The 16,066-nt window shown below is 41.4% G+C and overlaps 1 protein-coding gene across 1 annotated transcript in view; it reads right to left on the reverse strand.

Annotated features, from left to right (window-relative positions):
• The window catches only part of LOC149142235 (ABC transporter C family member 14-like), a 62,847-nt gene that overhangs the window by 11,070 nt on the left and 35,711 nt on the right, over positions 1-16,066 (reverse strand). Inside the window, 3 exon segments of the mRNA XM_089451429.1 lie at positions 130-789; positions 1,095-1,181; positions 1,300-1,620. Coding sequence (XP_089307555.1) covers positions 130-789; positions 1,095-1,181; positions 1,300-1,620 — 1,068 coding nt within the window.

Genomic DNA, 16,066 nt, shown 5'->3' on the forward strand with positions numbered 1-16,066 from the left:
CAGGAAATGAGACAGGTTGTATCTCAGATAAATCTCTGATTTTTAATTGCTGAATCGTACATGGGACATTTTTATTAGTACTGAACTACTGTATGAAATCAAAGTCATCAACGCAGGATCCACGCTTACCCGGCTGAGAATTCGTCCTGATGGTGTTGTATCAAAAAAAGACATGGGTGCACGGAAGATGCTGCCGAGCATTTGTTCATAAAATATTTGTGAGGTTTTGAGTCCAAATCTCGTAACTAACATGGTTCGCAAAAATGTACAAACCCGTGTTCCTGCTGAAAGCAGGGCATATATTTCTATCAATAATTTTGGGTGGTAATATTTACTGTTTGCATCCGATGTTTCATGTGCCAGCCAATAATCACTCGCCACTTGAAAAGCTTGAAATACGATCTGAACTGTAAACAATGCTAAAATTATGTACCAGCCATATGCTTTGGTTATATACAACCAGTAAACCTTCCAGCTGACATGCCCTGTCTCTCTTTGTTCTTCTTCCACAAGCTTTGCTGTTCCTTTTTTGACCTTTGAGACAGGAGTATGTGATTGACTGGGCACGGTTTGGACACGAATGTCTCTGGATTTACTTCTGAGCTCATTGATTTGCCCTTCTGGAATGGTTTCCAGCTCTTTTTCAGCAGCATGCGTTGTAGATTAATTTCCTGTTTCAACTAATCCCATGGCATCCTCATGAGCTGCAACTAGTACTTCGAAATCTGTGCCCAACTCCAAAAGTTCATCATACTTTCCTTTTTGCACTATCATACCATCTCGCATAACCTGTTTGTAAATCAGGAATAGTGGAAACAGATCATGCTGAGCTTTGAGATGGCTTGCTACATCATGTCAAACTACTCAATTCAGCAACAATTGTGCGTGTCCGCCAATGCTAAACTGCCAGTCATGCTAATCTGATGCATACAGCTATTGCTCTCGGGAAATCTTTGTTATAGTCAAAATTAAAAATCAGAGAAGCAAACAATTTTTCTGAGATAATGTATCTGTCCGTTGAACAGCAAAATAAGAGAAGATTTGCATGTGGTTTTATTTGTTACAGGATAAGACAAGGTAACATTGAATCTTACCAAAATTAGGTCTACCCCATGCAAGAAGTCAACTTGATGAGTAACCAGTAAAATTGTTTTTTCACTTAGAGCACCTCGTATGCATACCTGGGAGATGAATAATTAGGAAGATTGAATCTCCAATTTTCCCAATGAATTCTTGTATATGGTAAATCAACCTGCCAGGTAAATAGACAGTAATACATGACAATCTAATTGTTCTTACCTTATAAATTTCAGAACCAGTATGGGCATCCACAGCACTAAAAATGTCATCAAGAAGATAAATATCTGTATCCTGGTAAACAGCTTGTGCCAGCTGAATTCGCTGTTTCTGTCCACCACTAAGGTTGCTCCCTCGCTCCCCAATTTCAGTCTGGTCCCCGAATTCCATCGTTTCTAAATCCTTTTGCAGTGCACACACCCGAATTGCATTCTGGTACTTGCCATAGTCCATGGGCAATCCAAAGAGAATGTTTTCTTCTATTGTCCCATTCTGTATCCATGATGTTTGTGCCACATATCCTGTGCCACCACTCACCTTTACCTGTATGACAAGTAATGAAAAGAAAAGTGCAAACAGTTATTAGATGACAACATCTGATCAAATTGATTGAAACATCAGTTTGAGAATAACCTGAACAAAGCAAGAGAAAATTCATTGTGAATAAGAAAATAATCCATTGTTATCTGATGTAGATGAATATAGGTTGGATGACAGTTGACACTTTTGAAGAGTTATGTACATTGTGCAATAGACAATTTATGAATTAGCAAACTCAACAACAGAGATAATAGGTTGAAGAAAAGTATTACAGAAAACTCAGAACTACAGTCCAAACCAATAGACCTGTTTAGTCTGAGCGGACATAAAAAAGACAAATGAACTCAAAATGAAATCAAATTATATTAATGTTGACGAATGACCAAAATAGGTTAATAAGACCAGGAATAACAACATTTGGAACAGCAGTAGAGCATCTCCTAAACATTTCTAAAATCTTAGTTTATGGGAAGAAAGAAAAAGCATGAGAAAGAGTAGACAAAAACGTAAAATAGAAACATGGAAGGAACCTAAATGGTAGCTTTATAAAGTGAAATAGATAATTTTCTAGGAGGAGAAAATAACCCAATGATAGCGCTGCACCATGACAGGTTCTCTAGAAATCAACCACGACTATGGAGGCTGAGGAAGAGTAGCATCTTGGCCAGCATCAAATGAGAGAAATCATCATCCACCACCACAAAATGGAAGAATTCTGGGGGGGGAGAATTCAGGGACCCCATGTACCTCCCCAAACATCCAAGGCCAGCAAATCTCTCAAGGAGGAAAGAAACTTTGATGCTAGCATCTATCCATGACCTCTATGCTAAGAACAAGGAAGGATGGTTGTCCCTTTATGCCAATTGCGAAGAGTCAATGGGAAAGTGATCTCATGACATCTCATGTCGATGGCCTTTGTTTAAATAATCTGTCATTGTCGATGCTAGTGACAACCAATATCCCAATCTCTTCATGCCTTTAATGGCTGAGAGGTGGAGTTGTCAACCAAGTAGGCCTTGAAGGTCCTTGTAGGGCACACTGTCTATTAGTAACTAGATCTCACATTATCAGGATAAGCATTTATGGTTTGGGTTTTAAAGAAAAGTAGCAAGGGACTTGCTAGAGTCTACATAGAAGCAATGTAATCTCCCTCAGATCTCGTAGTAGATGGGGCACTTGAAGCATGAAGTGATCTTTAGTCTCCATGTTGGCTTAACGGGGCCTGACCCAGGTTCAGAGTTGTTCGCGCCAACCAACAAAACCCTAACTGTTGGCCCTTTTGGCAACAACCTACATAGTGCACGCTGCAGTCTCACCCGAAGCAGTATTAGGGGATGTTAGAACTAGGTTTCTGCATCCAGGTACATGTGATAAATGGTTCTTAGGTTCTGATAGCTCATATCTGCCTTCACACAGATTGGTAGTTTTCTAGGGCTCTTCACTGCAACTAAGTGAAGATGGTTTCTAGACCTTCGCGAAGGTCCACGATCAATCTTTGCTGACCTTAAACAAAATATTTACTTACTTCCGCGCACCAATAAATCACCCTAGATCTGAGTTCGCGCAAATCTACTTAATTCATCAAAAAACATAACAGAAATAGCTTTTAACTTCGCGAAAGTAGATAACCAATCGTATCATGCATTATTAAGATAGATTTAGTCAATTCGCGCAACATTCATTCACTATTTCATAAAAACATATCATTAAGCGACAGAATATAACATAAACAGATTCAACAGAAATGCACAGTAATTCTTCAAAACAGTCTTTATTGATCTTCAATTCTTAGATTATAGACTCTTCTACCCTGCGCACTTAGCTGCAGGGATCCGCGCACTCAACTGCGGACTTTACCCAGGCTTCCTGCGCACTCAGTTGTAAGAACCTTCCCCTCTTCACCTAAGTACAGGAAGCAGAGCCTTCCTACCTTAGCACTCGCCCAAAACAACAAAACCCTTCAGCGTACCCAATTCTCTATCAAAAGTTATCTTTAAGACTCGCTATGACTCAACTATTTATAGCTTTCCTTCATACAATACCATGGTCCGCAGACCATGGGAGAATCTTAAAACCAACCAAAAACAAGGGCTAAGACCCTTTTGACTCCTATCTATCTGCGCGCTCTACATCCACATATTGAGACTTTACATTCTTTTTACAAAAGCTTTTACAAAATTGGGTTAAGTTAACCCTAAAACTAACCCCAAGGACCCTATCCCAACAGGCCCCCAAAACAAAGATCGTGACTTGCCCTCGAGTCACTCAGTTGGCACCGCAATCTTGCTGCGAAGACCACCCAGTTCAACTTACATCACTGCAACTTCAATAGTGCTCTGTGTCGCTGCTTGTTGTACCTCTTCGACCAATTTCTCTGTTGTTGGCCCATCCACTGCTAAGCGCATTGTCCTCTGCGTCTGTTGTAGCCCCTTGAGCTTCTCTTGAAGTGATAGAGTAAGCTGACAAGATTCCTCTAGCCACAACTGCAATCTGGCCTTCAGCAAGGCCTCTTTCCTCTGCAAGTCCTCCACCTGTGTGAGCAACTATTTTCCCTCCTGTAACTTTGTGAGGCGTTGCAATGGCGCCAAAGTGCGCGCAGTCATTCGAACTTCATCATACTTCCGTTGCGTCTCTCAGACATTTGTGTTCAACATCTACAGGTTTGGGTCCTCCTGCAGATTCGTCCATAATTCCATCGCTGCATCAAACATTGAGGAGCAGCCATTGACTATGGCATCCAATGTATTCATTCCCTCCTTGATTGTTGCTCTGCGCTGCTCCCGAACCTCTGGCAGAGTCGTTGGCTGCAACTTCAACTGCAGCTCGACGATTTTCATCTAGAAATCAAAAGTCACCCTACTGACTTCCTCCTTTGAAGCACGTACTACAGCAGCCAATTTCCTCACTTTCGCTGAGGCCTCTACATCCTTTGGTATATTCAGTTCAAGCACTGACTTGCAGGCCTGCTCAATCGTTGTCTCCAGGTTCTGACATTGTGTCTGCAACTCTTCCTTTTCCTTCAGTGCCTGAGTTTTCTCTGCGAAAAATTGTTCGTTATTAACTTTAAACTCACCGACGACGGTGAGGGCGTGTTGTTCCTTGATCTTCAATTCTTCTAACACCCCCTGATGTAGCGCATGGAGGGTCTGGAGCGGCAGCATGGCCAAATTCAACCCCATGTCCTTCACTGCGTTAATCACAGTGCAATCATCTTCTGATTTTGCGCGAACAGACCCCTCTGGTAATGGAATGAATCTAAGGTCTAGATTTCGTTCTAGCTCTGCCAATGTGCTACTGCCTTGTGTCAGGCTCGCTTGCGCTCCACTCGCTTGCCCAACGCCCGACAGATCCTTTTGGATGCTCCCCAGCGTATGCATATATTGTTGCTCAAATTGTTTCAACACCTTCGTTGTCGTGTCTCGCACCTTGTCTCCAATCTCATTGAGATCGCCTTTTGTCAGCACCATGGGATCGATATGTGTCTGCTTCTCAGACTTATGCTTTTGCCATTGTCCACCTATCCGCTCCTTCCCACGTCTCTTCAAGATGAAAGGAGTGCTCTACTCCTCACCACCGCCTCCTCCCTACTCTGACGGCTCTTGCTCGTCATTATGATGCAAAGCAGACTTTCCATCCTCCTTTGTATCATGTCGTTCCTTCTTTGCCTGCTCTTTAGCAACGCGCTCCTTCTCCATTCGTTCCTTCTTTGCAGCTGCCTTAGCAGCTTCCTTCTTCTTCTATTCGGCCAAGGCGCGTGCGGCCTTCTGAGCGACATCCTTTCGTTTCTGCGCAGTAGAGCTTGTTGCGCCTTTGCTTGTTCCCACATCCAGTTTCATAGGTTCACGCCACTCTGTTGGCCAATACCCTACAACTTCTTGCACATCCGTCTCGAACACCAAATAAGGCAACAAATGCCTTGTTTTCTCTAGGTCCTTCCGCACGTGGATAAACACATTGTGGAAATCGGCCTTAAACTATGCGTAGGTTGTCAATTGTTCGAACAAGGTTGGGGACAACCTTGGCCTCTGATTAACCACCATATGAAGGTCCATTTCCATTAGGATCCAGAAAATATTTGTCTCCTTGACTCGTGCCTGATCCTTTGTAGACCACAATGAGGCAAACCGCACTACCTCAGGTAAATCTTCCTTGTGCGGAGGAAATTGACTATCCTCCGGCAACCTCCAAGCAACTAACACAATGGATAATAAAAGCCAAGCATAATGAAATGGCTTGCTTTCTTCCTGGGCTTCTCGACAGTTCATGAGGAACTCCTGGCATAGATACTTGGCCCAATTATACTGAACGCCCTTTGCGCACTGTGCTACAAGCGACACTACCAGCGTCGAAACTTCGTCCGCGCGACACTTTCTCATGATCTTGCCCGCGAGAATCTGGGTAGCAAACTGTACTACTAGGTCTTGGATAGAAAGGATAGAGTATCTACGCGATTTTTTAACAAGACCATACTCTTCTTCATTTTATCAGCTAATTCTTTCTCCCTAGTTTTCCCTCCAAACTCCTTGGCAGGGTCTGCTCCTTTGTGAGGCAACTTCGTGAACCTGTGGATCAACACGTCCGTAATTTGGATGGGATCTCCCAGCCATAGACACCCATCGTGCACCAATGCAAGGAGTTAGCGCACACACATCATGTTGATAATTGAGCGATGATAGTGCGGCACTAAGAGCATGTTCAACAGCCCCACCTGCTCAACACTGTGGACCCACTTCATGGGTTCCAATGTCGTAACCCCTGTTTCTTCATAATATATCTTTGACATATATTTGTGGGTTGCTAAATGTGGGAACTTCTCATGGTCCGCGAGGTCCCAGTCCTCCATTTTTAATACCGGAATGCGCACTAGCCTAGGACCTTCAAATTCGACCTGCTTAAGGGGGACTAACCCAAGTTAAGAGTTGTTCGCGCCAACCAACAAAACCCTAACTGCTAGGCCTTTCGGCAACAACCTGCATAGCACAGGCTGTAGTCTCACCCAAAGCAGCATTGGGGGATGCTAGAACCAGGTTTTTGCATCTAGGGACATGTGATAAATGGTTCTTAGGCTCTGATAGCTCATATCTGCCTTGCACAAATTGGTAGTTTTCTAGGGCTATTCACTACAACTAAGTGAAGACGGCTTCTAGACCTTCGCGAAGATCCACGCTCAGTCTTTGCGGACCTTAAACAGAAGATTTACCTACTTCCGCGCAACAATAAACCACCCTAGATCTAAGTTCGCGCAGATCTACTTAATTCATCAGAAAACATAACAGAAATAGCTTTTAACTTCGTGAAAGTAGATAACCATTCGTATCATGCATCATTAAGATAGATTCAGTGAATTCGTGCAACATTCATTCATTATTTCATTAAAACATATCATTAAGCGACAGAATATAACATAAACAGATTCAACAGAAATGCACAATAATTATTCAAAAAAGTCTTTATTGATCTTCAGTTCTCAGATTACGGACTCTTCTACCCTACGCACTCAGCTACAGGGGTCCACGCACTTAGCTATGGACTCTACCCAAGCCTCCTACGCACCCAACTGTAGGAGCCTTCCCCTCTTCACCTAAGTACAGGAAGAAAAGCCTTCTTGCCTTAGCACTCGCCCAAAACAACAAAACCCTTCAAGGTACCCAATTCTCTATCAAAAGTTATCTCTAAGACTCATTATGACTCAACTATTTATAGCTTTCCTTCATACAATACCATGGTCCACAGACCATGGGAGAATCTTAAAGCCAACCAAAAATAAGGGCTAAGATCCTTTTGACTCCTATCTATCTGTGCGCTCCGCATCCACATATTGCGGAGACTTTACATTCTTTTTACAAAATTGGGTTAAATTAACCCCAAAACTAACCCTAGGGACTCTATCCCAACACTTCACCTCCTAGAGGGAGGAGTGTCGACAAATCTTGTCCTCTCAGGGAATCTAAGGATACGTATCTTGACATGTAAATGGTGGGAGCACAGTCTTAGTTGATGAGGGGAATCTTCAGTCCATGGGGCTAGTGCCTTCATATGTAGTTGGACAAACAATCAGACTATTAAGTTGCAAAAAAAATTTAGCATAAAATGCTAGCTTAAATCTAAAGCATTGCAAGGGAGAAAACCAAGTGATTAGAATGTACTACCATTAGATGTCCTCCTTGATTGATTCACTATTCTCCTCCTTCGGGGAGGGGTGGGGGGGGAGCATTCAAGGGTACCTATAAAGGCGGGAATCAATCAATGGAGATGATGGCAAATTGAAGAAAAAAAGTCACCTCAAAGTATCAATATTTCCTGCAACCAGAATGAGCCAAGTGTTGAATTTGTAACTATGTTTGGCCTCCATAATGTATTTATTGTCACTTGATGTAATTATATTTATCATTATAAATCATATTTATAAATGCTCGAGTCAAAGAAAAATTTATTTTGAGTCAAAGTCCTATTGCGATTTTTAAAAGATGTAAAATCGAATTTTTAAAATGAATTGTTTGGCTCCAAAAGTGACAAGTCGGCTTCCCTCCAAGTCAAGTCGGCCCTAGCCAAGAGACACATCCATTCACCCTAGACATATTACTGTATAAAGGCAGCCCGAGCTCCTCATTTGGGCAATTCACATTCCTCACTCGAGACAGTTTCTAGGCAAAGCTAACGAAGGATAAGAAGGGTGGAGTATTCTCTCTCTCTTTAGAATCTTTCACGTGTGGTCTAGTCTCTCTCTTTATGATTCACATCTTTCTGGGGCAACTGTTGTTTGGGGGTCAAAATCTTTTGGGTTACTAGGGTGCAAAATTCTAAGCTACTAGACAGTTTCTTGGAGGTCGAAATTTCTTGATCATACAAGCAAAACGAATTGTAAGATCAACTTGGGTTACTTGACTTGGAGGAGAACACCAAGCTTGACCATAGGTCTAGGTGTGTCTCTTATTAAACAAGAATTTCTCTATTGAAAAGGTTGTTGGGTTTTTCCCACATAGTGGGTTTTCCTAGGGTAAATATTGTCTCTCTTTTGTGCATTCTGATCTTTAATGTTCTACTGTCCTTTATTGTTGAATTTATGAAGTATAATTGTTGAATGATATATTGGAACAAGTTAAAAGAAGATCTACATCAAAAGTAATTATCAGATTTTCATAAATATCGTGCTAACCCTAATTGCACTAGAAAATCAACACCGAGGAGGCCAAATCTTTATAGGAATGGAGAGATAGATATGGATCTCTCTCCCAACTCAAGGCAAAGTCTCAAAGGGCCCAATATATACCCTTTACATTAAATTATTTTTTGGGTTGTTCCCTAGTATTATAAATAAGTTAGAGTTTATTCTATTTCGTCCTTGGAGCATATTATGCAAATTGGTTCCAAGATTGAAGCCAAGTTACATAAGCCCATTCAATTCTTTTAGATGAAGGGAATTTTGTCCTCATTTTCTTTCAGCGCAACAATATTGAGTAGAACAAATAAGAAACCAATTCCATATCCTCTACCCACTGTGGGAAGAAGAAATATGCCACCTATCATAGAAAGCTTGCCCATTCCAATGAGGAATGTCAAACATTTAGGCCAGAGAGCTCCAAAAGGAAAAAATACTTCTTTTCTAAGCATTTTTGAGAGGTTGGAGACTTAGAGGTTGATGTCAACAATCCCAACTACATTGACCCACATTTGATGCTAATGCACAAAGATGGCCTTGCCAACAACAAGGAAGCTCTTTTCACATAGAACTGTCAAATCAAACACAAACTAGCATATATGGTCATTGATAATGGTAACCAAAATAACCCTCTCTTGCTTCAATTGGAAAAGGAAATTAAGTTACCATCCTCAACTCATCCCAAGTTGCATCAGCTTGGATGGGTCAAAGATGTAGATTAGTCTGTGCTAATCTCTTGACAATAGATCAAACTGTTGCTAAAAGATGGCAAGATTTGGCCCAATATATTATATGTTCTTACAAACAAAGATGAGAAGACTTATGAAAATACGATGATGATAACACAAGTAACTAGTTGCTATTTTACCTTGAAGTAATATAAGTGGCATTTAAAAAGTAAAAGGTAGGCTACAAGAGAGGAATGCCACAAATGTAGATACTAGATATATTGTAGTACATCAAATCCAAAATGTAATGAAGTCAATCAATGGAGTAATTGATGGAGAAACCAATGAGATCATTGGTGGTTGTTTGTCTCTTAAACATGGGAGTTTAAATTAGAAGTTTACAAATACACAATGATACATTCCCACTTGCCACTTGTCAACTAGTATTATTTTCACCTCTTCCTCCTTGCTTACAAGGAATTGTTCCCTCAATTAGCAAAATGGAACCAATATGTCTTCCTTCACAAGGAAGCCACATATTTTCCATTTAAATGGGTGGTTGTGATATTTTTTTGGGTGCTGAATGGGTAAGAACACTAGGCCATATCACCATGGAATTCCTTGAATTATACGTGAGTTTTCAAGAGAATGGCAATTCCTACATGCTCAAAGGTATCAAAGCAGCGACTACAGAAATAACCAACTATCATTGTATGGAAAAGCTTCTGAAAAGGGGTCATTGGCTTGAAAATGGGTGATATGTGAAAGGTGAGGGAGGACATATTGGTTCCCATTTTGCTTATTTACTAGGCAAAAGACTCAACTATCTTCCGTACTTCCTCATGGTTGACATGCTACGGGTGTTTTTCATGGACCATTGGGTCCATCAAAGAGGCTAGCCAAATCTTAACCCAACATAAACAGTATACCAAAAGAAATTTGTTGACATGGATTTTAAGCAATGGTATGAGTAGATCCAAAAGGAAAAGAAAAATTAGTTACTGTAAAATGACACCACAACCATCAATGTTGCACAAGGATTTGGTTGAGATAGGTCTCCCATACTGGTAGGCCCTAGACATATTTTTTCAATTTGAGGGGAGTGTTACTGCATTGATCAAATTCTAAAACTCTTGATACTATGAAATGAGTAGAATTTTGTTAACTGCATTGCAAAAGCTATGGTTTGTAGGAAGAGGCTAGGATTTGTAGGGTCTTAAGGATAGAGGAGTGTCAAGTTTTATAGCTCTTAATATATGTAATGTCATCGACGGATTAATTAGCCCAGGTATGAAGTAGCCTATTGACCCCCATAGGCTATAGTCCTCGATAAAGGGGAAAACCCCAAAATATCCATTGTTGGGTAAGTTTTGGGGCAGCTAGGGAAAAAAAAGCCCAAAGTTGGAGCTTGTTGTGAACATCACTCAATTAATTTAGGAGAAAAACCCCCTCATGAAAATCTATAAATAGAAGAGTCTTAGAAGCATTTAAGGCATGACTTGGATTGATTTATTTCATCTCTGTTTTGTTGAGCTTGAGGCTCTGAGCATTCAAGACCTCGTTTTCTTCTTTTGGACTAGTTTCGGTGGAGGTGATCCCACCCTACCTAATCACTCTCCCTGTTTTGACACAGGGATCATCTATCTGAGGAGGCGGGGAAATCTTTCTATTTTTGGTCCTTGTTTCTTGTTTTGGCCACTGGAAAATTATACATCTAAGGAAAAACGAAGTGTGGTAGCAAGGCCAATTAAATCTCCTAAAGTTGGCAGAATTCTCTATGACTAATCTTCTGACCAGATCAAAGCTCTGTGGAAAGAACATTTAATGGCATGGCAAATTTATTCACCTAGAGCCAAACGTCACTTTCTAGAGTTGAATCTTGAACAGATCGAAGGAATTGAGGTGCTAAGAACTTGGCAAGGACGTCATGTAGAAAAAATAAAAGTTCTTTGTGGAAGGTCACAATCATCTTGAGGACTAAAATTCATATCGAAAGACAAGAGTGTGGGACGACAATAGTTTTTTGTGATTTTTTGAAGGAGCCGAGTTATGAATTGTGAAAATTTCTGAATCTGAATCCTATTGTGGAAAATGGTATTATTTCTTCTAACTGATAAATTAATTATTCAGTGTATTGCTATGACAACATTGAAATAAACACACTACAACCTTCACAAACAAAAATTGCGGAAATAAAATAGCATTGGAATTGAGAAATGCTAGCATACACATAAAAATTAATACAGTTTTTTTTGGACAAAAGTCCTCAGAAAAACCTAATGCGGGAAAACTAGTGCAAGAGATGAGGGTTTTATTTTATTATGCAACAGCGAAATCTGAGCACAATAATCTGGATGCCAAATCTAACAATCCTACAGAGAAAAATACTGGAAAATTTCTAGTGAAGAATTTTTGTCACCCCACAGGCAAGTCCGGGCTCTAACTGCACATCCAAGTGAGCTGTCCAAACTTCCTATGTGCTGGCCTACGTCAGCCTAGTGCAGTGTCTTCCATGCTTAGCCTTAATTAGTTGCTCCTGTAGTCATCCTGTCTGTCACTGGCTGAGAAAATGTCTCTTCGACCTTTTAGAACCCTTTCCCGACCTCTAGAACTGAAACTCGCCTTCTCTCCAGCTAAATTGAACTGCCCTCTAGAGGCTTCTGTGTAGCCCCTGTGCCACTCTCACTGTGTTACTTCTTCCTCTCTACAAATGCACTCACTGGATCTAGAAATCTTCCTCTATCCTCATTGTCTCTTCCCCTCACTGTCTTTGCTTTGATCTTTGGCTTTCTGACAACTGCTGCTGCTCTCTGGAATCGATCTGCCAAGGAAATCAAACTTTTGGTGTTTTGATGTATTCTCCATCACCACATTGATCCCTTCTTATATCTTCTTGTTAGGACTCCAACAACAAAGATTAAATCTTAATCGATGGCTTAGACCATTTCTGAATCGATAAGTTTGAGTTTCTAGAGAATTCTCACCTTGATTTAATTAATTCTGATTAATTAACCCGTTTTCCTAAGTTTAGACTTAGGAAACATTAAAAAATTGGTTAATAATCTAATTAAGTCATCTCCAAGTGGAATTTCCAAAAATGATTTCTAGGTTTTGGAGATCTCATGTATTCTAGCCTCTCCACCAAATTTCATGGCTAGAACACATCCAATGCTACCAAAACTAACATTCCCTCTTAGCAAGGATTGTGTTCTAATGTTGCACATCTTGCCACAACACCCTGTCTCTGTATCACCTTTTGTCATGCTTCTAATGTCTGGCCATACTACCCACCAACCACTACGCAACTGTGATGTTGCATCTGTGTTGTTGCTGACATTGCCATACTGCTGCCAACACCGCATCTGCACTGCAACTCCCTCTCATATGTTGTTGCTGCAACTGCAACTACTGCAACTAAGAAGCATCTGAAATATTGAATCATTTGTGTCTACTACATCTGTCTCCTAAGTCCTGACTACTACTAGCCACCGCACTGTCTACTAAAGAATCTGCGTTGTTGTTGACTTTGCTATGAGCCTCCTGCTCCGCTGTCAACTCTACGTTGTGCTCTTCAGCATCTAACTGATACTAGTATCTACAACTGTCACTCGAGAATCTGACTGAAACAACTGGCACTAATCCATCTTTCTACTAAATACTATGGGCCCCCGTAGCAAGGGTGATTGTCCTCCTGCAACAATCTGGAATTGATTTGACTGATCTCCTTGTTGTAACTGCGTTGGACCCTGCCTAATATGGCACATTGGAGTCTTATACTCCTCCTCCTGGATCTGGTGCCCCACTATCTCTTTTCAAGCCTATTCCCTGGCTGGGACCCTTCCTTTCTTTGCAACTCGCACTGGACAACTTGCACTGCCTTCAGCAACAAGAACTCAATCTACTGCCCAGATCTGCATTCTAGCTAACTCGCACGACCTCCTCTGGAAATCTCGTATGGCCATCCCTGTAGATGTGCAAAATCTGGAAACTAGAAACTGGAGAAATAAACCTCGAAAATCTTCCTCTTTCCCTCTGCTTGGTTGCTGAATCTGCTACTTGCACTCTCTTCTGGAGTGAGAAAAAATGCTCACAGCTACTGCCAATATGAAACTGGAAAAATTAGATCTCTAAAACTCAAGATCCCCTAAGAGAAATTTTCCCTCTGCGTGTGCTTTCCTCTTCCACCCAACATTGATTTTGTTGTTGCAAAACCATCTGCGTCCAACCAAGGACTCTGCTCAGTGAAAATATGAGTTGTTGTTGCTCCCTCTGACTTTTGGAAGCACTAACTCGGGCAACTCGGCTTTTCTACGACCGTGCAACAAAAAATCAAATTCTTGCCCCAACAATTCGGCCTGCCTGTTTGAGCATTGCGTTGCCTCTTAAGAGTTTCGGCCTGCTTCTCCCTCTAAGCAGCAAAATTCTTTCCTTTGCTTCTGAGCTTCCTGTGAAAATTTGGAAACTCGAATCCTATTGCAGCAACTGGAAATTATTCTCCTAATTGTTAATTAAATTTAACAATTTATTTAATGTGTCCTACAACAAATATTGAACAACTCACACTGCAATCTACACAAATAAAACTGCGGAAGAATAAATGCTGGAGAAATGCTAGCACACACACATAAATTTACACAATTATTTTTCGACAATTGTCCTCAGAAAAACCCAACTTGGGAAAACTGGTGCAGCGGTGAGGGTTTTATTTTATTATGTACCAGTGAAATTTGAGTACATATATGGAAGCCCAACTGGAAATCCAAACAACAAGAAAATCTTAGAAAAATACTGAAGGGAATTACCCTTCTCCCACAAGCAATCTTTGGCTCGACTTTCCCTATCAAAACTCGGCTTTCTAGAGCACTGCATCAGCCTCTACGCTGCTCTGTGTAGCTGGTCGGACGGTTTGCTTCAGACTGGGCTCTAATGAAGTCGTTTTGCCTTTGGATGTTGAGAAACTAATCTCTCTGACTCCCCGGGACTCCTTCCCGACCTCTGGAACAAAAAACGATTTTTTCTTCTCTCTAAATCGAACTGCCTAACTGAAGAAAATGTGCTACCCCTTAGCGCTGACTCTCTGGGATAGTTCGGCTCGCTACTACCTCCCCGGATCTGAAAAATCCTTCCTCCAAATCACTGTCTCTGCCCCTCACTCACTGCTTCGATCTCACTGGCTCTCTCTCCGGCAACTGACTACTCCTACTCTAGAAATCGATCTGCTCATGAAATCAAACTGCAAAAGTGTCTTCTCCAAGTGCCCATCGACTTCTTATAATCCTCTGTTGAGACTCCAAAGACCAAGATTAAATATTAATCGGTGGCTAGGATTAACTTGAAGTTGATCCATGTGAGTTTGTAGATCATTCACGCCTTGACTTAATTAATTATGATTAATTAACCATATTCCCTAAGTTTAGACAAAGGAAATATTTAAACACTGCTTAATTATCTAATTAAGTCATTTCTAGGTGGAATTTCCAGAAATGATTTTTGGGTTTTGGAGATCTCCTGTATTCTAGCCTCTCAACAAAATTTTGAGGCTAAAACGCATCTAATGCTACAAAAACTAACACTCCCTCTTAGCGACGAATGTGTTTTAGTGCTCTACTACACATCCTGTAATAGCACCTTGTCTTTGTATCATCTCCTGCCGAGTTGCTGATGTCTGGCTACTGCTACCCACCAACCACTACGCAACTCTGATGTACACTGCATCTATGTTGCTACTAACTCTGTTGAACTGCTGCCAAAACTGCAACTCCCTCTCATTTGTTGTTGCTGCAACTGCAACAATTGCAACTAAGAAGCATCCTAAACACTGAATCAACTGTGATCAGTATAATGCATCTGTCACCAGAGTCTCTTCCTGTTGCTAGTATCTGCACTGTCACTGGAGAATTTGTGTTGTTGTTGACTCTGCACTATGCCAATTGCACTGCTACCAACTCTACACTGCGCTCCCCAACATCTGACTGCTACTAGTCTCTACAACTATCACTCTGGAATCTAACTGCAGCAACTGCCATTGATCCATCTTGCTACTGAATATTGTGGGCCCCGTAGCAAGGTATTGATCCAAGAGGTGGAATCCTTAAGGACCCTGCCCAATCTCTGTAGCTCTTTGGGACTACCTGTAAAGACTATAGACTGAATTTCGGTAATAACCAAAATTAAAATACAGTAAGAACCAAAACTAAACTAAAATACAATAAGAGAATTTGGTCACCTACCTGAACTGCTGCCTGCTCTGGTGTAGTTGATGGCGTTGTAGTTGCTTCTGATACCAATTACCAGGAAACCAGTTCCACCTAGCCTAGACTGAGCAGAGCCTGGCTGCTCAATCCAGTAAGCTTCCTGCAGAAGCTCACTATCCCCCGTGCCCCGAACCTCAGATACCTAAAGCTCTTCCCTTAGTCAATTGATCTTCTCTGACTTGTCCTCCCTTCTCTGCTGATTTTCTTCTCTGCCTTCTGCCCCCCGTGATCGGCTCAGATCAGTGGTTTTATAATTGTAGGCTTGGCGGTGGCCGCCCTCCTGCCTACGGCCACCGCTCTTCCTCCTCCCGACACGCCTCCGCATGCATTTTTCTCTCAGATCCCGTTCTCTCTGATCTTTTGTACGT

Source organism: Pinus tabuliformis, chromosome X, assembly GCF_031772625.1.
Source record: "Pinus tabuliformis cultivar Carrire ecotype Pingquan chromosome X, CPIR1, whole genome shotgun sequence".
Lineage (NCBI taxonomy): Eukaryota > Viridiplantae > Streptophyta > Pinopsida > Pinales > Pinaceae > Pinus > Pinus tabuliformis.